At 38.7% G+C, this 22,035-nt stretch overlaps 7 protein-coding genes across 7 annotated transcripts; 2 read left to right on the top strand and 5 right to left on the bottom strand.

Moving 5' to 3' along the window:
- Window positions 1–6,234: 6,234 nt before the first annotated feature.
- On the top strand, window positions 6,235–9,318 carry GCK72_022204 (uncharacterized protein; the record flags this gene model as incomplete). Its single annotated transcript, XM_053734703.1, has 11 exons — window positions 6,235–6,361; window positions 6,497–6,729; window positions 6,773–6,916; window positions 6,968–7,063; window positions 7,110–7,331; window positions 7,380–7,586; window positions 7,631–7,777; window positions 7,835–7,921; window positions 7,966–8,028; window positions 8,075–8,128; window positions 9,205–9,318. 11 exons carry the CDS (start codon window positions 6,235–6,237, stop codon window positions 9,316–9,318), a joined length of 1,494 nt encoding a protein of 497 aa, XP_053578269.1.
- GCK72_022203 (uncharacterized protein) lies at window positions 9,123–11,712 on the bottom strand (the record flags this gene model as incomplete). The annotated part of the gene is made up of 10 exons (XM_053734702.1): window positions 9,123–9,354; window positions 9,526–9,669; window positions 9,722–9,839; window positions 9,894–10,022; window positions 10,073–10,249; window positions 10,294–10,662; window positions 10,717–10,853; window positions 11,171–11,319; window positions 11,366–11,527; window positions 11,608–11,712. The coding sequence occupies 10 exons, from the start codon at window positions 11,710–11,712 to the stop codon at window positions 9,123–9,125; spliced, it is 1,722 nt and encodes a 573-aa protein (XP_053578268.1).
- Window positions 11,713–13,579: 1,867 nt separating this feature from the next.
- Window positions 13,580–15,811, bottom strand: GCK72_022202 (uncharacterized protein; the record flags this gene model as incomplete). Its single annotated transcript, XM_053734701.1, has 7 exons — window positions 13,580–13,687; window positions 13,736–13,798; window positions 14,547–14,656; window positions 14,713–14,937; window positions 14,984–15,299; window positions 15,660–15,720; window positions 15,801–15,811. 7 exons carry the CDS (start codon window positions 15,809–15,811, stop codon window positions 13,580–13,582), a joined length of 894 nt encoding a protein of 297 aa, XP_053578267.1.
- Window positions 15,812–16,274: 463 nt separating this feature from the next.
- On the bottom strand, window positions 16,275–16,746 carry GCK72_022201 (uncharacterized protein; the record flags this gene model as incomplete). Its single annotated transcript, XM_003106815.2, has 3 exons — window positions 16,275–16,432; window positions 16,485–16,644; window positions 16,690–16,746. 3 exons carry the CDS (start codon window positions 16,744–16,746, stop codon window positions 16,275–16,277), a joined length of 375 nt encoding a protein of 124 aa, XP_003106863.2.
- A 326-nt stretch (window positions 16,747–17,072) lies between these two features.
- Window positions 17,073–17,917, bottom strand: GCK72_022200 (uncharacterized protein; the record flags this gene model as incomplete). Its single annotated transcript, XM_003106869.2, has 3 exons — window positions 17,073–17,230; window positions 17,629–17,809; window positions 17,861–17,917. 3 exons carry the CDS (start codon window positions 17,915–17,917, stop codon window positions 17,073–17,075), a joined length of 396 nt encoding a protein of 131 aa, XP_003106917.2.
- Window positions 17,918–18,267: 350 nt separating this feature from the next.
- GCK72_022199 (uncharacterized protein) lies at window positions 18,268–20,136 on the bottom strand (the record flags this gene model as incomplete). The annotated part of the gene is made up of 6 exons (XM_003106946.2): window positions 18,268–18,471; window positions 18,967–19,149; window positions 19,199–19,372; window positions 19,477–19,674; window positions 19,781–19,896; window positions 19,968–20,136. 6 exons carry the CDS (start codon window positions 20,134–20,136, stop codon window positions 18,268–18,270), a joined length of 1,044 nt encoding a protein of 347 aa, XP_003106994.1.
- Window positions 20,137–20,785: 649 nt separating this feature from the next.
- GCK72_022198 (uncharacterized protein) lies at window positions 20,786–21,945 on the top strand (the record flags this gene model as incomplete). The annotated part of the gene is made up of 4 exons (XM_003106997.2): window positions 20,786–20,854; window positions 20,906–21,016; window positions 21,099–21,321; window positions 21,782–21,945. 4 exons carry the CDS (start codon window positions 20,786–20,788, stop codon window positions 21,943–21,945), a joined length of 567 nt encoding a protein of 188 aa, XP_003107045.1.
- Window positions 21,946–22,035: the final 90 nt, after the last annotated feature.

The raw sequence follows: 22,035 nt of genomic DNA, 5'->3' as shown, positions 1-22,035 counted from the left end.
ACAAGTTTTGATTCACAACTACATCCGATGGAAAACCACCCGACAGTTACTAAACCCACTCATAGAAAAGTTAGCAGTGTTGACGGTTGGCATAACAAACTGATTTGATGAAATAAGGGACCCATCGGGCTCACCTTTATTCCCTCCCGAGCCTGTAACTCTCCGTGGAAACTCTTTGTTTTATAACGTTAGCTTGAGTAAAAACTTACTATCTGACATCGCCACCGGTCTCTCACTCTGACTTTGAACTTATTATCGAATGTTTGCCGCTATTGTTGATGTGTCTGAATGTGAAAGAAAATTATCAATCGATTGTCGACCTGGCAAAATAACACGCAGAAAAGAGAAAAACGAATGCAAGATGGAAAAAGGGGGGGGAACTGATATATGAAACGTTGGTTATTGCCCGGCAGAGATACCCTTCCGTCGTTAGAAATAATAAGACACAGACTGGCAGAGAGTAGAGAAAGATAACAAGAGAAGAGACGCAGTATTTCGTTGGCCGGCGCCATCGAGGCATTCGAAAAAAGTGTATCGATTTAGCATTGAAGACAACGAAGAGGGGAAAAATGGCGATGAAGAAGAAAGAAGACAAAAAAGATGTTGGTTATGAGAGACGAAAAGGACACTCGATATAAAAATGAGGGTGATAGAGTCAGAAGGGTATAAGAAAAATTGAATGCAAAATGTGACGTAGTGAGTCCAGAAAATATAGAAGACTGAACAAAAAGCGTATACTGCGAAATGTCTTAATGGAATCGGGCATATTTCCATGGTGAAAAATATATTTTTAGAAAAAAATCGAAAATGAAAACGTAGCTATTTTGTTAGAGACATCAGACAAAGCCGTTCGAATGTCATGTGAAGGGGGAGAAAGACAATTTTTGAGAGAAACGGAACAAAAGGAGAAGGTCATCACGATAGCGAATTGACAATAGAAGAATGTTTGAAAAATTTCTATCAGCGCTGTCTAAAAAGATGGGGGGAGTAACGAACTAATTGGGAAAAAGAAGAAGATAGTTTTCAAATAATGTAAACTGCGAATTTCATTTCGATTGGCTACGAAAAACGTTATTTCTGCCTTCTTATGCATTTTTTGGCATTGAAAAGAAGGTTAGTGGTAAGATATCATCTCACGTACAAAATAACTTTTTCTGACAAGAAATATGATCACGAGAGACTGAAAAAAGATTAAAAGAAGAAAAATACCTTATTTTAATCGAAAGTACACTACAATAGTTGAGGGAAGGAAAAAGTGCAATTACCCCACCAAATGAAAACTTGAATATGTTGAATATAATTTTTCGGGTAAAAAAATTCGAAGAAATTGTTATTTGAAGGGTCGGAATCTAAAACTGTAAAACAATACAGGCCTCGTAGTATTGAAAAAAATTGTTCGTTTGTCCCTTACACAAGGAAGGGATGATTCAAAGCTGAAAGTTTATGAATCATCATGAGAACGGGTACGGGAATGAAATTGGGGGAAAGTGCTGAGTGCAACTTATATTTGAATTTATTCGAGTCAAAAAAGAATAACTACAGGTACAATGAAGATTTGAACAGGTTGCCCACACAACAATTTCAAGTAAAGAAAACATGAGGTAAGATAAAATAAGGAAAGGGTTAGTGGCTGGGGAAAAAAGATAAAATGAAGTTCAATAACACAGAAATCTTGAAAAACTGGGAAATATGTATAGGTTTTATGGGAAATGTATGACTGAAAGTGATTGATAGTGGAGACAAGAAAACTGTTAAGTTGGAAACAGGATAGGCAAGTCGTGATAAAATATTTCAATGGAATCGAAAACAAAATTGCTGTTCTCTTGACCAATGGAATTGACAAATGCATAAAACAAAATTGAACTGAAAACTGTTACAGAGGTTAAGACACATTCTCTGTGAAACTCGAGCACCGAGCAGTTACCCACTGTACAGAAAAAAGTCAAACCGGTTTTCATGGGTCGGTATTATGCATAGTTGGTATCCAGACAACTAATAACACATTGGTCCATATTTCATTTGGCTTCGCCCCCTACCGTCTAAAATAGCCCCTATGGAGGGTCAAAATTCTAAAAAGAAATCTGAAAGTTTTTTCGATTAAATTTTGACGGGAACAAATAAAAAACGTCATTTTAAGCATTTTTTGTCTTTAGACCATGATTTTAGCACCTTGTTTTCACTGTGAAAAAATGTCATTTTTGTAAAATTTTCGGGTTTTTTCTAAACTTTTGCTTATATCTCAAAATTCTTACGTTACGGGAAACAAGATCTGTTCAGATTTGAAATCTACATAAAATTTGAAGTAATATAGGTAGTGTCCTGTAAAAAATCTCGGGGTACCTATTTGTGCTACAGAGCAAAATATGCGATTTTTTGAAAAATTTCAACGTATCCCTACTCATGGAGCAAAAATTCAATGTCGCCAAATTGCTTGAAATTTTACTAGAATACTACCACATATGTGGTCTATTCATTCCCAAGATTTCAGCTCATACGGTTCGATCCTCAGCCTTTTCGAAAATCCGTGTTTCAGTTTTCAGTGGTACAACAGAAAAAAACTTCCAATAACTCCGAGAGGCGGGGATTGTACCGTATGAGCTGAAATCTTGGGAATGAATAGACCACATATGTGGTAGTATTCTAGTAAAATTTCAAGCAATTTGGCGACATTGAATTTTTGCTCCATGAGTAGGGATACGTTGAAATTTTTCAAAAAATCGCATATTTTGGTCTGTAGCAAAAATAGGTACTCCGAGATTTTTTACAGGACACTACCTATATTACTTCAAATTTTATGTAGATTCCAAATCTGAACAGATCTCGTTTCCCGTAACGTAAAAATTTTGAGATATAAGCAAAAGTTTGGAAAAAACCCGAAAATTTTACAAAAATGACATTTTTTCACAGTGAAAACAAGGTGCTAAAATCATGGTCTAAAGACAAAAAATGCTTAAAATGACGTTTTTTATTTGTTCCCGTCAAAATTTAATCGAAAAAACTTCCAGATTTCTTTTTAGAATTTTGACCCTCCATAGGGGCTATTTTAGACGGTAGGGGGCGAAGCCAAATGAAATATGGACCAATGTGTTATTAGTTGTCTGGATACTAACTATGCATAATACCAACCCATAAAAACCGGTTTGACTTTTTTCTGTACATCGCCATGCTCGAGTTTCACAGAGAGTGTGTCTTAACTTGTTTACTGACTAGTTTGCACTACAATGTCTTGTCTCGAGTATTATTTATCACATGAGAACACTTGAACGGAATTCAATGTAAAGAAAATGAAAATAAAATTCAACGAAGGTTCAGGACATTTGTTATACATAATATACAGTACCGCTCAAAAGGTTATCAACTGTGCCAGTTTTCAGTGGAAAATGACCAACTTTGTTAATGTATTTTGGTATCACCTCATTGTCCGACAAAGTTTATTTTGTATGGGTTGGCAAAAACAGCACATCAATTTTGTAGTTGATCTTTTTTTTTGGTGAAACACTACCTTGAAAGTTACAGGTCATCGAAGTGATTTCTCCCTGAACCCGAATAATTTCAGTGCAAACGAAATCTTCTCAATTTGACAACCTGTAACTTTCAAGAAAGTGTTTTACAAAGAATTGGTGAACTACGAAAATTATGTGCTATTTTTGCCCTGTCCAATCCATAGAGAATAAAGTTTGTCGGGTAATCAGGTGATACCGAAATACACGTTCAAAGTTGGTCATTTTCCATTAGAAACATCCAAAGTAATTAACTTTTAGAGCGGTACTGTAGATATCATTTTCTGAAAACCTGCATCTGAGAGATCTTGCTTTGGTTTGTTGAAAACGCAGAGAAACTGTGGTTTTAAAAACGTTTTCAACTAATACCGGATATTCAAAAACACAAAACATTGCTTCATTTTTGGCGTTACTTGTTTCAGAAATAACAAATGGGATCTAAGATGAAAGTGCATTTTGACGTTGTACCAAGCAAATATCCATATTCCCAATCATCTCCCCCAATGGCTCAACCCCTGCGCATCACCTATCCAACCAAAATTGTGGGTTTCTCTTTTGTTTTTTCTATTATTCTGTGCATGTGTTCTTTCTCTATTGGTAGTGCCTCCCAATTTCCTTTTTTTTATTCAACCAAAAACTCAATTTCCCTCTCCAATTAATCATTTCTCAACATAACCCTTCATCGCCATCTTTTTGTGGCAGCCTGATAAAAATCTCATATTCCGTTTGGCTGAAAACCCTGCCCTGTCAGAAACTGAATCTTCTAGATTGAGCCAAAATGTCTCCCTTCTGATATTCTGAGAGTCTTTGGCTACCTCTAGATTTGTTATTCAAAGTCAGAAACTTTCAATGTATCTTATTGAGAATCCAATTTCTCAATTTTAGTTATTTTATCTCTGAAATTCTTAAAGTCCTTCCGTGAATTTGCCCTTTTAGGATTACGAGCATGTCTGAAACGAATACATTGCAAAGAGCAATCTACCGTAGTCGGACTACATCTCGTCTATTTTTCTTCCCAATTTCATTCATCACGAAAAGAACCAAGACAGATAGTAGTGTCTATGTCGTTTCCTGTGCATCCACCATTTTTATGTGCCTCGTTTTGTCAATTCTCCTTTTTAATTTCAGGTGTCAAATCTTCTTCATTGGGTTTCCGTTTGCTTTTCATTTCTCCCACCATTTTATTCAATACCAATCAGATTGACATATTGTTTCCTTCTGATTCAACCCGCCCGTGTCTTCCTTCTTGGCGTTCATTGTATTCAGAGCGTCAGGATGGCTTGCACGCAAAGAATTCGTGCGTATTTGAAGGTTAGTTTCATTGAATAGCAGATTTAGGTCTAGGTTCAATAGGTTACGTTTTGTGAAGTTTGTAGTTAGACGAGATTGCCTGAAATATCCCACACTTGATCAGAGAAACTGAGTCTTTATGTAATTTTTGTAGTTGAGGACTTTTTGTCTACTAGCATAGTAAATGCATAAAACGTATTGAATATGCACAATCTAGGGTCAGCTCAGATATGCAACTGCTCGAATCTCATTGCCTAACAATAAAAACAGAAACATGTGAATCAAGGTTATCAGCGGAAAAAAAGACCGTTCACTACACAGGTCGTTCGCAAACGATCCGTTACGGATGCTTCGGACGATCGCGCACGGTCCATATCGGTACCGAAAAAAAGACTCGTTATGGATCCATAACCGACCCGCTTGCGAACAACCGTATACGGGTCCGTGCGCGACCCGTTCATTTCTGGTTGCTCTCCTTGCCCTCCCCTTCCCATTTTTCTTGGTTTTCAAAGCAAAAAAGCTTTTTATAATGTCTTATTTATTTCAGAAAAAAACCATTTAAACAATTAAAAATTCAAGAAAGATAGAAAAATCACCAAAAAAACTAATATAAAATTTATTGAAACATTCCTAATTTTTTTGTCGATTTCGTGCCAATATCCATAATTCTGTCCATTTTTGAAGCCAAAATCCTGTTGTAGTTGCCTACTTCCGTTTCCGCCAAGCCAACACTTGATGCTCTGAAAATTTAGTTTTCTCATTTTTATCTTTAAATAAATCGCACACTCACCGAAAAACTGCCTGAAAGTAGATTTTTTCTGCATCATTTATCAAAAAATATTGAATTTGCGGCTACTTATTTCTTGATTTGAATATCCGACAAGATTCTGAAAAATACAAGTCCTACACTGTATTTATAGGTCGCCGATAGACAAACCTTAACAAAATTGTTGTCCATTTTGTTCGAATTGGTCTCCAATAATTTTATCAGCCTGAAAAACCATGAAAAAGTAAATAAATCAAAGAAAATTGAGAAAAAATAGGAAAAAAAATATTCGAAATAAAAATAAAAATTGAGCTGGCCGCGAGAGAAAAAGTTAGTCCAATCATCCATATGCGATCCGTACGCGAAAGCAATCAGAGTCTCTGAGCAGGACGTCGTAAACCATCCTCACGCGATCTCGTATCCGAGCAGTGCGCGCACAGTCGATAGAAAAGTTGGACATCCATAAACGGTCCGTGTGCGAATGAGGAATACGAGTCGCGCGCGAACGACCTATCGCGAGAAGCGTCGTTACGGATCCGTAAAGACTCCGCACAAGATTCGCATCCGTAACGCGTCAACTCGCGAATGACCTGTATATAAGAAAGAAATCTCGATCAATTTCCCCTTAATGGGAGTAACTATCCACATATTCATGCTTGGTTCCAGACCACCCGTATCATGAAACTCTTCCTCAGCATCTGCGAGTTTCTGTACATCAGATGGCGTGTGTTCAGAGTGGTTTCCACTTCTACAATTGACCCAGACGCGGATTCATTGCTCTCCTCGTCATTTGAAGCTGAAAGAAGTAAGTCCAACAACTTTCCACGTTTTAGAATTTTAGTGGTCACAGAGAAAATAGTGCGCACCTGTTCCATTTACACTCCGTGTTGTCCAACCTCACTGAGAGACCGTTCCGCATTTCAAAAACCAAATTGCATAGAAGTATACCGCCAATTCATGAATTATGGTACAACCGATGAAACTATTCCTGGGCATATATTTCTATCTAATAGTGCATCTTATGTGAGTAAACCTATTGTCGTTCGGGAATTATATTATTCTGATTTCGAGTATGCCATTGAACCCGACAACCTATGTCAACTATCTAAACCAAGTTCTCTATTTGGAAGTGACGAATACAATGGTCAAGAGCAAAGTGAAGTTTTAGAAGAGGTATGCCTTAAAGATATATGAAAACGATTTGAACTCTTTATAGAGTGATTTATATTCTGATACTTGTTCGCTTATTGATGAGGAGACAAACTCTTGTCGGTTGTATGAACGCTGGATGAGTCGTGGTGTACGATCAAAACCGAGACGTCTTTTACCGAGAACTCCTACAGATCCATCGGTACAGCAAGTACAGTTACCTGTCTAAATTCTTTTCGGGCAATCTTTTCCATAATTCCAGGCTCTATCATTTGTTCAAACAGACAGCCAAGGTTCTTTGTTCGACAATCTTTTTAACTTGGCAAGCAGAGGATCGGAAGGGATGACTTACCCTGAAGTAATTTTCAAAAATATTTCAATTTAATTTTAGTATCCCAATTCAGGAACAACGTCAAATAAGAAATTACTTCTTCACAAGACCCCTATATTTCGAAAATGATGAAAACCGTCATGCAGAGGAACGCCGATTGGATGAGTTGGAACGACTAGAAGGGGCAAGAAGAAGAGAAAAGGAGGAAATTTTAGAGCAACAGAGATTGCTGGCGGAGCTGGAAGCGTTGGAAGCACAATACGATCCTCCACCACCACCTATTTATGCAGAGAGGGTTTGGAACTGTATTTTGGTTTTTTTATAACACATTTTTCATTTTTAGCTAAATTCAAATAGTTATGAAAATGTATACCTACGGCAGGAAGCGGAAGAACGTGAAAGAGAACAATTGTTACTGCTTGATGAGACATCAGGAAAATATGTAGAGTCATATTCCTTTAATTCTGTTCTTGCATCCACAGCAGTTCCAATGGGATCAGAGTCATCTGAATACCAAACTGCCTCTATCAGTAGCCCAATTGCTAGAGAAGTTTGTTAAATGGTCATTCTGCAAGAAAATGTTATAAATTCCAGATCTCTGAAAGATTTTCGCAAACCTACTGGAGAGTGGAGGACTACAATAGTGATGGCGCTATTGGAGCAAGAGATAATTATCATAATCGTTATTTCGGAAAGGCTGGCTACTTCTTGACCCGGAACGCAATTGAAAATCAAGCGAATGTACATTTTTATAACTAATAAACATTGATATCTGTCTATAAACTGGTTTTTATTTAGGGCAATGACACGATGCCAGCTGTTGAGAGACGAGCATTAAAAAAAGAGCGGAGACGTTGGACGGAGATTAATGAAAGAGGAGGAAGGGTAAAAATTGTTAGGATTTATGATGAGAAACTTATATTATTTAGTATGACAATGTGGAGATTCCTATTCCTGATACAAATGGTCGAAGAACAAACCATTGGGAAGAGGTAAGGGAAATGGGATGTTAAAACTGGATGAAATAGATTTTTTTAGGAATACGAAGAACCGCTACCACCACACACCAGTGACACTTGGAGAATGCCGAAGGTGAGTGACGTTACAAAGATATACAGTACCGGTCAACAGTTCATGAATTTTGGGCATTTTCCATTGAAAATGCTCAACTTTGAGAGTGTGTCATGATAAAACTAACTGTAACACAAAATTACTTTTCATGGATCAAACAGACCAAGAATAGAACTTTAGTTTTGTTGTTGACAGCTTTTTTGTACGGACACTTCCTAGAGAGTTATAGTAATTTTGAAGCAACAGCCCAAAAATGGTACTATTTTGCACTGAAATGGGGCGATTTGAGGGAGAACTCATTTTCTCGAGATGTAACTTGTTAGGAAGTGTCGGTACAAAAAATTTGTCAACTACAAAAATGGAGTTCTACTCTTAGTCTGTTCGATCCCATAAAAAGTTTTTCTGTGGGACAGTTAGTTTTACCATGACGCGCTTGCAAAATTGGGCATTTTCATCTGAAAAGGCAAAATTTGATATATTTTTTCCCGGTACTGAAGCTATGTGGCAAGTATTAGAAAACCCCAGATTTTTAAGAAGAAATGACAGTACTGTTAGTTTTCAGAGATATGCCCCGCGATACACTAGCCTTTTTTGATGATTCCCTCCCACATTTACAACTTCTCAAATTCCTTTTCATTAAATTTTATTCCTTGTTTCATGGATATTATGTTGTAAAAACTATCCAAAACTCCCAAAACTCCAATTTCTCATATTTTTGTATCAACAGAATATTGTTAATAAATAATTTATTTTGAATCCTTTACCGGCATTATCGATTCAACTAACGAAACGTTCGTCAAATAATAGAAATATATAAAATAGAAATACATATGTATAAGTAACAGAATAAATGAGAGAAAATATGTATGATAAAACCAGAACTCTTACGCCAACAATGACGTTACACTTGTGAGAGTTGTAAAAAATGCCAACTCAGATTTGAAAGGAAAAAATGAAAGAATGTGGAAGATATGATAAAGCATGTTGAAAGATTTGGAATCATATGCCGGAGATACTAGCAAAGGCCACACGAAGCCGGACAATTCTTTTTCATGTAGTTCATGAAGATGCCTTCACAGAATCCAGCGCTCTTCCAGTGTGAGCAAAAATGTTTGCGATCGGAACACTCGCTAGTTGGTGGTGTTGTGGTGAAAGGAGTTGCGGTAGCAGCGGATGTTGTTGTTGGAGCAGCCTTGGTCGTGGTTGAATAAACGGGCGGAGCCGGAGAACGCGACCTGATGACCGCTCTGAAAGCCTGTGGTTGATCATAGAACATGTTAATGAAACCAAGCCATTCCAGGGAAAAAATGGATATATGAATGTATGTAGGTTGAGAGTTATACGAGTAAGTAGGTGAGACATCTGAATCTTATGTGACGAGGGGGGAGATGGCGGTGAGTGGAACTGAGAAAACTTACGGTGGCAGTGTGACAAGTGGTCTGGTGGTTACCACAGTTGGTGCTGGTCCGTTATCCGGAATCTCGGTTGGTGGTGGCTTGTAACAGAATCCACAACTCTTCGCACAATACGATTTCATAAAGTTTTGTGAGATTTTGCAGTATCTAAATAAGTGTTTTGTGAATTACTAAGCGTTCTATATTATATTCGCTCTACCTTTGTGAGACCAACACCAGACAATCCACACGAAGATCTTCGCAATCTTCCGGGGTAGTTGGAGGAAGTGGCGGGACGGGTGGTAGGGGTTGAATTGGAAGGGTGACTGGTTTTTGTGCTGAAACTCAAGAATAACTCAGAGAGTGTTGGTTATTTTCTGTTTCAAATTTACGTTTTGGTGTGGTAGCTGGTTGGGCTGTAGTTTGAATGACTGGTGGGGAGGTTGGCTTGGTTGGAATACACATTCCACATGGAATCGGGCAGTTAGCACGCATCCATCCGGGGTTTCTGATGCACCATCCTAAAAAATTATTGTTTTTTCATTGTGAGCAGTTTGAAAGCATTTTTTACCTTGCTTAGCAAGATCATCACAGTCTCCTCTCAAGTTTTTGCACTCGCTTGGTTTCAATGGGACAGATGGAGACACGGTTTGGATTACTGTTGGTCTAGAGGTAGAAACGACAATCGGTTTAACTGTGATCACAATTGGAGCAGATGTTGGTGCAGCGGTCGTTGGTTTTTCTCCTTCTAAAATAAAATTAATTATTTGATCTTAAGATTTGATAACATACCAACTGGACACCCGTACAAAGTGTTGATCTTGAACTTGTCTACCTTTGAGAAACCATTTCTTTGTCCAATAGTAGCACCACTCTTTTTTGGGATCATAGTTGGTTGTCCGTTTCTTGAGAAAGCCTTTGTTCCGTAATGCATAATACTTCCGTAGTCATATGAGGTTCCCAAGGATTGAATTGTTCCATGTCCATATTTCTCGAACTGTCCTTGCATTCCTGCTTGAATATTGTTCCACATAATAGTAATATGATCGTCACGATCAGTTCTAGACTGCTCGTGGAAGAATCCAACAGCGTGCATCAACTCGTGAAGAATAATTCCTTTTTGGATACATCCAGAGCCGAGGGACAGAGATTGCTTGCCTCCTGAAAGGTTTTTTTTTGTTTTCAAGTTTCAATTTTAATTATTATTTTCCTAACCCATCTTTCCGACCATCGAGTAACATCCTCTGTCTGGGTAGATGTGGACGTAGTTGACATCAGCTGCTTCTTTTGGAACCCAACGGATGCAGGTATGACTAGCATATTCTTGCATGGAGGCAGCGATCAAAGAACGACTGAAACATCAATGGTTTTTTTCTTGCAAAATCTAAGATCGTCCTGAATCCTGGTCTCCAAAATCACGGAAGGGTGTCAGATGTCAAGACCTGTCTATGTTTGTGACTGTTTCTGTATGTTGTTGTTTGCACAGACGATAGAGGCTCATCGCAGACAAATAAAAACTTAGTGAATTGGCTATTGACCTTGCCGGATGTGAAATCTAGATCAGAAGATTTGAAGCTATGATCTTTAAGTCATTGAACAACTGATCACAATGACCATTGCACTGACCAGAGTGGCTAGTACACTGACAATTACAATGACAACCAATTACCTGTAGGAGCTGTATTGGGAAGAAATAGTATATGGAATTCTTCCTTCTGGCCACAATTGAAGTCGGTTCTTGATGGCATTGTACCACTTTCCATCTTCAGTTTGACCGGATCCTCCGTTGGCAAACAACTCAACAGTAGACGCATTCAGCTGAAAATATTATGTATAGAAAACACTTTTTTCCTCTGAATTTTACATTATCATTCGCAATATCTCCTTCAAATCTGTCTTTGCTGTACATAGCATCAGAATCCCAGATGTCTCCGTTGTCATGAGCCATGGCTGCAGTGATACGAACTCCAAGCTCGAAGTCTTCTGGTGTCAACACTGTTTCGTATTCAGAATGAGAACGATCAAACTGAAAAATACAACTTTCATAATAATTTTTGATAGAGGTCGAGTGATAGAGGCACCAGATCATAGAAAATAGAGACTCACAAAATTTTCGTCGTTCAATGGCGGCAACTCTGGTGGTATATCATATGGTCCTTTAATAGCAGCCAATATTGGAGCTACAAGAAATATCAGCGTGTATTCTCTCATTTTGCACCGATACCTGGAATATGGGGAGACTGTCTTCACATTCAAAATACAACAAAAATATGAAAATCGAGGAAATGAAATAAAAATATGCTCGGCGACCACTAAACAAGCAGGTCGCACCTTCAGGAAAAGAAAAATGGCACTAAGCAAATAGAAACAATGTTTTTACTCAAATTTTGCTTCTAATAGACGACGATCCCAGCTAAGAGAGATTGGACAAGTGATGGTCACTTCCATGTTCGACTTCCGAAAAAGGAGTGCTTAATATAAGGGCGAACAATGAATGAGTTGGGCCTGCTTTGATTCTCCGGTTTTTTGCTCTTTTTTCTAGTTTTTCTGGTCTCTCGCCATTATCGCACCCCGTTGTCCTCTCACTTTGTGTTTGTTTTGAAATAAGCCAACAAAAAAGTGCGTTTCGCAGTGGTCACTACACTTGGACGAACAATTGTTGACGGACGACGGGGAGGAGAGAAGACAGCGGAAAACGAAATGAGCAAAAAAAAGAGAACAGAACGGAAAATCCGTCTCTTCAAGTTTGCCTAATTTTTCAACTCCTGTGCGGAAAAGAAACTTTTGAAAAAGATAGAAACACGATCTTCTAGTTTAATGTGTGTCTATTTCAACTGATTTTTTCTGCATTATCGCAGATTCTTGAAGTTTTGATTGACTTTTGGACATTTTTGGTTCAAAAGGTGTTTTTCCAAACTTGGATATTTTGATAAGTTTTTGGGACAGAAAGATTTTTTTATTTTCTGGATTTTAACTTTTTTTGTTGAAATCTGAAGAATAGTCCTCAAATTGAAAGAACTAAAAAAATAGTGAGTTATAAAAGTTTATAGCCAATTTTGGAATTATTCTGATGTTAGATTTGTATTGAAAGAAGTTCAGAGTGAAAGTGAACAGTTCTAGCGATTATCATACCATCTTTTTTAAAATGATGGTTTTAAATAAAGATTATTCAAGATTTTTGAAAATTGTGTTGAAGAAAATACAAAATTTTGTCATTGTCACCACTAAACCTTCTTATGAGTACTAAAAAAAAGGTCGAAATAACTGTGGATTAAAAGAAATACCGTATGGAAAGAAAAAATGAATATTCAGGGAGCAGAAGCTCTTCTTCGCCTTCAGATACTCCTGAACTGACTGCTGACTGCCACTTTTTAGCTGGGGTCTTTAGGAATCAGAGCAATAGAATAAGGGCGGGCACTGTTTTCTCCTCCCAAATGTCTATATTGGGAGTTGGAAGGGCTCTGTCTCGAAGAGAAGCAAAGAAAAGAACATGATGACCCCCCTATGTGCGTCCCGAGTCGTACGGATGAGCCCCTTTTCTCTTGCCCATTTATCAGTCTAATCACTCGAAATCACGATTCACTGACGGTCTTGGGACTAGCGACTAAAAAACACACATGTCCTTTCCCTCTCTCGTTTCGTTTCGGTTTTGCGGGTTGACCCCCGAATGATTGGGTTGACAGGAAGAAACTAAAGATAACGCGAAGAGAACAGAGAAGAGATGAAAAAATAACAAAGAGTTGTGCAGCGGTAAGCCAGGAAAAAAGTGAAATGCACTTTTGAAGATGGGATTGATCTTGTGGACCGGACAAAGGACTTGTTTCAGTTTTTTGTAAGTTTAATTTTATTAGCCTACCATCAATTTCGGGATATACACAACTCAAAGATTTTGTAATTGAATTCACGGAAGACGCTGCATCTCTTTCTTACAACAACTGGAATTTAAAAACCTTAAAACTCAAAAAACAATTGCAGAATTATACTTTATTTAAATATCAGAGCGTCTAAAATGCGGATTTAGTAGGAAAAAAGCAAAATTTAAATAGAAAAGCAGAAAAGCAAGCATGAAGAATCGACTTTAGAAAGTTTTTCTTGGTTTCTTCATGAAGTCCTCAAAGATATCAACTGCGTCATTTGTCATTGGGTTGATGACCTCAGCGTTTTCAAGGAGAGCATCGAATGTCACCTGAAATACCAGTATTCTGTTTTCAATATCATTTTTCGGCATTATTACCTTGCTGAAGAAAATCTTCGCCTCAGGATCTTGTCTGAATACACATTCGCGTGGGAGCTTCTTCTGTAAAACAATGAATAGGTTACTCATCACTCGAGTGTTTGCAGTCCGGTCTAAACCGCTTGTTTTCCATTATGTTAATGACTCATGTATGCCTTGTAAGAGAAAAACAGTCCAAGGATTCTAATTCGGGGCCTCTTTTCGATTTTTTCGATTATCTCCTGATGAGAAAAGCAAACAAATTGCTCATCTATATCCAGTACACTGGGTGGCCTTGACACTGCAAACTAACCCGACTCACGAAACGAACGTCTGCCCTCGGCCGAGACGGCGAACCGTTTTTTTGTTCCTGTTTTCTTCTTTGATTCCCGACAAAACGAGGCGAAAAAACTTGTGTGTTCAAACAACGTGCGTTCTGATGTTCTTTCAAACGTTTTGGATGGGATACGCGCGGTTCGACAAGATTTGTTTTATTCGAGTTCAAAAGGATGAAAAGATTTTGAGAAGGAATAAGACTGGGATCATTTTTGTGTACGTATACAATTTCATGAAACACGAACAATACTAGAAATCAAGGGTATTTTTGGATGCTGGAAAATTTTGTTACCGTATGCCAGGGTCAAATTCCAAATTGTATATGGAATATTCATTTTTTGTAGTTTTTGTACTCAAAAATCTCTAAAGAAACCACTAAACCGGCAACTCGCTGTTGTCGAAATAGTTTGCATCTTACTGGGATTCGCCGGTGTTTTTTATCAAAAACGCATTCTTTTAGTTGCCAAATATGTCTATCAACGAAATTTTCACTTACGTCTTTGCAAACAGCAGCAGAATGTTTTCCATCTACAAAAGTCTCTTCAAAGATCCACTGATCTTGAAGTCTTCCGTCCTCCAAAACAGTTGTGCTTGTTACGAATGCACCTGAAAGCAGAACACAATAAAACCAGTTTTCACTCTTTCCACGACATGTATCTTACCTGGACGATAACGATCTTGCATGTTTACGCGGAAGTCCAGACTGTTCAAGTCCTTCATGATTCCCACTCCGGTGGCTTTCAGAATTGCTTCCTTGAGGCACCAATAGCGATAGAACATGGTCATCTTCATGGCCTCGGTTGGCTGGGAACGCATCATGCGAAGCTCTTCAGGAGATGCCGACTTCGCCATGGAGTTGATGTATTCATCAGCTGTTTTATTGTTTCCTGAAGTTAAATTATTGTTTTTTGGTTAAAAACTATGCAAACTAACGTTCAGTGTCTAATCTCATGACATCCACCCCTACATTCGGAGTACAGCTGCTAGCGAAAGCGACATAGTCTCCCTGATGTGAGATATTTAGTCCAAACTTGGTGTCCGCTGGAGTAGCCAAGTATGGTTTTCCGCGTTCGGTTCTCTCAAACTTGATGTTCTTCCATGGCTCCCCACTGAATTTTTGAGCGGAGTGACGGAGAAGAAGTTTTCCAAAAAGACAGGCAAGTGCGTCCTCACGATGACGGAACTCGGGGATTCTCTTGAATTCTTCTTCTGTGATACTTTGCACTCCCTTCCGGAATAGTTTTTCGAACTGAAAAGTTTTAGAAATTTGGTTTTTAGATTCGAAAGGTGTGTAGCTTTCTTTCAATCACGTATTATTTTAATGGTTCCGAAAAATTCAAAATTATAGGATATTAATTTAGTCTTTTGATACCTTGCTAAATATATAGGGAAGAAACAAAACAAGTATATTCGAAATGCATTATTTCAGATACAATATGAAAACAATATTCATTGTCGCCCTTTAAAAAGGAGGCAGCTTTCACTGACAAATACTTTACTTCTGTACGCTGCAGAATTACATTAATATATACCATACAAGCTTCTCCGAAATAACACATTGTTTATGAATCAATCAAGTTACACGGTCAAAAACGGATTTAAAACATACGTCATCTCTTTCAAATGCGGCTTGAAGACTGATCACCCATCGGTTACATTTGCAGTTTGGTCTGAAATTAGTCTTTTTCACAATTTCGACCGAACAATCAAATCTTATCACAATAAAACTATTTGAAACTACCAAACTTACCCGTCTGCCATTTTGCTGCCAGCTACCACTTGCAAGAATGTTGAGGGAAGACACAAATGTTGTGAAAAGAACGGGAAAACCGAGTGACCTTGCCGAGTGGGCAGTCGGGAGAAGAAATGGACGATGTCGTCGTCAACAGGCAAATCGAGGACACAACAGAAAATACAGGCCAATCTAGATAAGTGCCTTCACTCTTCTCCTAGGCTTTCTTATCGACTCTTTCGGATCGGACAAAGTGCCTCCTGTTGGAAGAGGGAAAAATGTGAATCATCAGAGATATTTTTCAATTTTCGCATGTCTGTTTGACGAAAGGACATTGTTTTTGAGATAATGAAAAAATCAGAAAAAGAAGAAAGGACAGTTTTTTCTATCAATTTTGTGACATAACAGTCGAAATATAAAAAAGGTAATTATTCAAGTTTTGCAGAGCGAGGGATGCAAACGGTTTTTTTAAAGTTGAAAAGCTAGATATAATTATTCTTCAATGTCGCTGGCGATTTTATGGAATATTCTCTGCAACATCTTGATTTTCTTGTCCAGTTTTTGAAGAACGTCCGTAGTTTGATCCATGAAGTTCATTACTTTCTTTTCAAATTCCTCGGATTTTGCGTCGCGAACGTTGATGATGTTTGCTGGAAAAAAAGCCTTGTGTGTCGGAAAAGACTATAACGTTGAAAATCTTACCTTGATCACGTTGGACTTTGACAAGGGTATTCAACACATCCATTACTTCCTTTGCATTGGTCATATTCATGTTTTTTTGAAATTCACCTGGAGCTTCAGTTGTAGAACTCATTGCTCGAGGTGTGAATTTTCTCCAGAACAATTGATTAATGCGGGAATCCTAGAATAAAACAAGTAGTCCTGCTAGTTACCGGTTCAAACTCACTTTCGCCAGAACAGAGGCAGTCAGGACAAAAAGCAAGAAAATCAAAACTCTTTTCATCTTGTGAAAATGAAAATGCTCCGAGAGAATTTTCTTTTATATGGTTTTTAATCAAAACATCCAACACCGACACAAAAGCTTTTATTGGGAATGGATTGGGTATCGATAAATCAATCATCACTCTGAAAAATTGAGAAAAATGAATGCAGACAGCTTTTGGGTCAATAAAAACAAGTGAACTTTCGGTATTGAAGGTTCCTTCACTATATATGTTCGGCCAGAAAAAATTCAATCTTAAAAACTTCAACAATTGAAAATTAACATTTATCAAGTTGAAAATTGTTTAAAATATTTAAAAAACCATCGCTAGACAAAAATAATCTGGCTTATTCGTCAATGTCGCTGGCAATTTTGCGAACAACTCTTTGCAGGGTCTTGATCTTCTTGTCTTGCTTCTGGAGGACGTCGGTGGTCTGTTCCATGAACTTCATCACGTTGTTCTTGAAGACTTCGAATTGAGAAGCCCAGAGACGGAAGGTTTCAGCTGAAAAATGATTGGAACATATACAGCTTATTTTGCAGCGACTTTAAATAAATCCTTTTAAATTTCATTTCAAAACAGCCCTAATTCCAGGGAACTAACCGTTATGTCATCCAGCAGGTGTTGCAAATTTGTGAAAAGTCTTTTTTTGGCCGTTATTCAAAAAAATAGCAGCTTCAAACTACCCAGTTTTAATCTTTAATGCGTTACTACTCTCAAAGCTTGTCTGAGACGACACGGTTTTCAATCGCCCCACGGACATGTGCTAATGAAAATAATCAAAACTAGAAGAAGTTTGAGCAAAACTAGCTAAAAATACAAGAAAATTACTAATATCGCCGCCACAACGACGCATTTTTCGTTTTCAATTATTTTTATCTAAAAATGTCCAATAATCTTACCCTGATCGCGTTGAACTCTTGCAAGAGCAGACAAGGTATCCATGCTTCCCATAACTTTGTCAGTCGACTTCTTCACCTCCTCTTCTTCATGATGTTCCTCATGATGTTCTTCTGGAGCTTCAGTTGTTGATCCAGAAGATTGAGAGCGAACTCTCTCTCTGTGCAGACGACTGGGGCGATCCTGAAATAATTGGTGATTTAACGCGGTACACGCTGGGTATATAGAACTTACCTGAGCCAAAACAGAGGCGACAATCACGAAAAGCAAGAAAACAAAGGTTTTGTTCATCTTCGAATGATGAGGATGCTCTGAGAGCCCTCGCTTTTATAGTTCTCACCATCAAAACATTCCACGCCCACTCACCCACACAGAAACTTTATTGGATTGTGAAAGGATAAATCAATCATCAATAAGAGAGAAAAATAAAGAATGAGGAAGGGATGCGAAAGAATTCGTTGATGAAAAAGCCAGAGGAACACGATAAAACCCGGATAGTTAGCTTACCTATTGCAGTGTATAATCACAAAGATCCCCCACTTAAAACAATTTTAAAAATTAGTCGAAACACTCGCTAAGTTGAGTTTTTTGGGCAAGCAACAATTGAAGATAATAAATTAAAAAATCATAGTTTTTTTTCCCTAATAGAATCGTTTCCTCTGTCGCTCGTTCTTCTTTTGGAAGTAAATGACTCCAAATCCAAGTCCTCCAACAAGAACAATGATTCCAACAATCACCAAAGCAATGGTTCCTCCCCATCCAAGGCTGGATGGTCTGGCATCATCCGAGTGGTCTCTTGGAGATGTGGTGAATTGGGCATGTGGGACGACGTTACGACGGTCAGCCTGAAAATAAAACAGTTTTTAGGTTACGAATATATTTTGCAATCAATATTGTTATTTTCAGTTTCATCGGATCCGTAGGCATGAGTTTGCAAAACGTGGGAAATATCTGTGAGATGAATCTCTTTAAAGCATTTCCTCATGTAAATCTCCCCCACATTCTATATTCAACTGGCATGTGCATTACGTTTTCTAACTATTCATTTCCAATTACTGAATTCATTGCGGCATGAAATTCCTCATTATCGAGCTATACACGCATTGGAGTATTAATCTAACTGCGCATATCTAGTTTCCCATCTGCTGGGTCGGCGTGAATCAAAGTCGGTTCCCGTAGTTTTGTAGGCTACGACAACAATTCTAAAGGCTAGATGAGGAACTTCAGGAAAAGTTTTTCTCTCAGATTTCTCAGAAACACTATTTCATATTGTTTTTGACTTTGAGGTTTCTGCTATAGTATTTTCTAGGAGTCAGCTCCATTTCGATAACAAGTCTAACCTCTCCGACTCGCTCAACATGGGCGAACTCTTGCTCAAACATCTTGACAGAAACAACATCATGGGCATCCGACAAGTCACCAGTAGCAGCAGAAAGTCCGATGTAATATCCAGTTGGCAGTTGAACGTTGTTGACGCTCATACACAAGTTCCACACTCCCTTGTTTTCAATGTCGGTGAAGATCTGGAATAGAAAATATGATTGAAAGAGGTATCAGTGGCGATTGACATACGGAAAGAGTGTCTCCAACATAACGGATAAGAAGTTGGGTGTCGTGATCTTTGTTACGGAACTTGGCAGTACATCCGGTGTTCTCTCCTCCGAGTTGGGTGTGGGTTCCGTCCTTGTCGTGGTCGTAATGCAAGCTTCCGTCGGAGACCATAGCGGAGATGAATGGGTGACCGTGCTGAAAAGAGAAAATATAGAAATGGTGCAAAAGGCTTTTCCATCCTCTTTCACTATTTTTCTATCACATCCAGCAACTCCTCGACATCGGTTTCTTACATTTACCTGATGTGGTCCATTATGATTGCTGTAAGTATCCAAGAACACAGCGAGTCCACGGAAATAGTCTTTTCCTCCGAAAACTGGTCCCAAGTGGTTTGGCTCCGAAGTATACCAAATGGCCATTCCATCTCCGAACAAATCTCCAGTGCTTCCGGACACCTTGAACGATACTTGGAGCTCCCAGTCGCGAGACCATACTGGCTGAAATTGAAGCATGATGAATCAATTATGGTGTTTTTCAGATAGATTTCGTCAAAAGTAGTGGTGCTTTGTCCTTTATGGATTTCGAATCGTCCATCTTCCTCACCTGCGTGTTCCAAAGTCCTCCTGCTTTGCTCTGATCATCGGCTGTCAATCGGATTTGATTCGAAGAGATGAAGGTGCTTCCGACGATGTTCCAGTTGGGAATATCTGCTCCGGATCCTGAAAATCAATCATTAACACCATTTTTAGCAAATATAACAACTTGCAGCGCTCAGTTGTCGGTTCCTCACCTGTGTATGGCTTAATAAGGGAGTGTTCTCGTTTGTAGTATCCTCGGAACTCGTGAACAGTCTGTCCGTTGATATTTTCGGCAAGAATCTCTGCTGCCGTCGGAGCAGTACCCGGCGGATCTTGTGACGCGACCAGTGAGAGGAGCCCGAAAGCGATGAGTATTTTCATCTACCTGAAATAATGACATTATTGGTATTTTCGAGACAATGAAGGAAAAAAAGCGGGAACGACATATATTTTCATGAAAAGAAATCAATAACAAGCTAATAACTTAACAATGGCTTTTAAAAATGGATGTTCTATTTGAATTTTTATTAAAACTTATATAAAATTGTGCTTCTTATTCGAACGTTAACTCCAATTGAAAAATAATCACGTTTTGCGCGTTTACTTTCGTTAAAATCTATAGCATTTTACTAAAATTCTACACTTTTGGTCGAAAAAATTCAAAAATTCAGATTCAAAATTCAGAAAAACTTTTTTTCTTTTTTGAAACACGAAAATAACAACAAAACTGACTAATATACGTGGTAATAGCGGCGAGCGAAAAATGATGCAAGTGCGCTCCCTCGGACACACGCGAAACGACTGTTACCGTATATCGAACTGCAAAGCCGTTTCTGCGTATCTTACGTGTGTGTGTAGTGTTTTGCGTCCCCTCGGCCAACGTCAGCGGTGCACGTTGCATCTATTGTTGGCCTCCTCACAGTTCTCCTCTCGCGTTTTTCGGGGGTTATTGGCCTCTTTGGCATTGTTACACGTTTTTTGATTGAAAATTTAGCAATTTTATATTAAATTTTGTGTTGTTTTCAGAAACATGAAGTTCTCACTCTTCGCGCTGCTGGCTGTAGCGGTTACCTGCGCTGATGTTGGGACTCAAACCAAGGTTAGTACTTTTTTTGTTTGATGAGCAGGGGATAATTATTGATTTTCGCAGGACGCCTTCGTTCTGGCCCACAAGCAGCCACTCTCGACCTACGCAGTGGAGAACATGGACTTCGTTTTGGAATACGGAATCTACAACGTTGGAGACAAGCCAGCCCAGAAGGTATGTTTTTTAGGAGACACTACATGGCAGTTTCTTGAACTGAAATCATCATAGAGTAATAATCCTAAATTCAATTTTCCAGGTCACCCTCGACGATCGTCACTCGTTCCCAACCAACTCCTTCGAAATTGTCAAGGGACTCCTCCACGTTCACTTCGAGAAGATCCCAGCTGGTGGAAACGTGACTCACTCCGTCGTCATCCGCCCAAGAGCCTACGGATTCTTCAACTACACCGCCGCTCAAGTCACCTACTACACTGACAACGAGAACCTTCATGTCACCCTCACCAACACTCCTGGAGAAGGTAAGAAATTTTAGATACATATTTGTTTTACTGTGAAGCGCTATAAGAATCGTTGTGATGCCAAACTGCCGCTGGTTATCGTGAAAAACGGATTGATACTTCAGTTAGTGCCTATTGGCTTATCGGTGCATGTCAACTGACTACCTAAGCCAAATGTGTTATTAGGTACTCACTACTGCTAGCTAACTGCTGCTATATGACATGTGCTGATTAAGCGCACCTGCGGACTAGAGCTAAATCATTGCTAGTGCTGACTTGGCTGGCCGCTACTGACTAGGTGACATCTGCTCTACCGGCAACTTGACTCTTTAGATATAAGTTATCCTTTTAATTGAAGACTGCCGCTCAGATTTTATTTCTGTGCTTCCTTCCTTGATGCTTATCGCGATAAGGTTCCCAAAGTATCTAATCTCTCATTTTCTTGCTAACACATCCAAAATCTAATGTTCCATCTTTCCAGGATACATCTACCGCCAAAAGGAGTACGACAGACGTTTCGCTCCAAAGTACACCTACTTCCTCGTTTTCTTCGCTCTCATCGCCCCAACCACCCTCGGATCTTACGTTCTCTTTGAGCAATCCAAGGCCCGCTTCCCAAACAAGCCAGTCAAGAAAACCACCTGAACGTCCTACCTCGCAACTGTTGTTTATTTTAAATTATTGTAAAATTTTTATGTCATCATTACGTTATGCATTGCCCAATGCGGGTTCTTA

The sequence above is a fragment of the Caenorhabditis remanei genome, chromosome X (assembly GCF_010183535.1).
Source record: "Caenorhabditis remanei strain PX506 chromosome X, whole genome shotgun sequence".
Classification (NCBI taxonomy): Eukaryota; Metazoa; Nematoda; class Chromadorea; order Rhabditida; family Rhabditidae; genus Caenorhabditis; species Caenorhabditis remanei.
The sequence above is the reverse complement of the archived record's forward strand: the minus strand, read 5'-3'. Positions and strand labels throughout refer to the sequence as shown.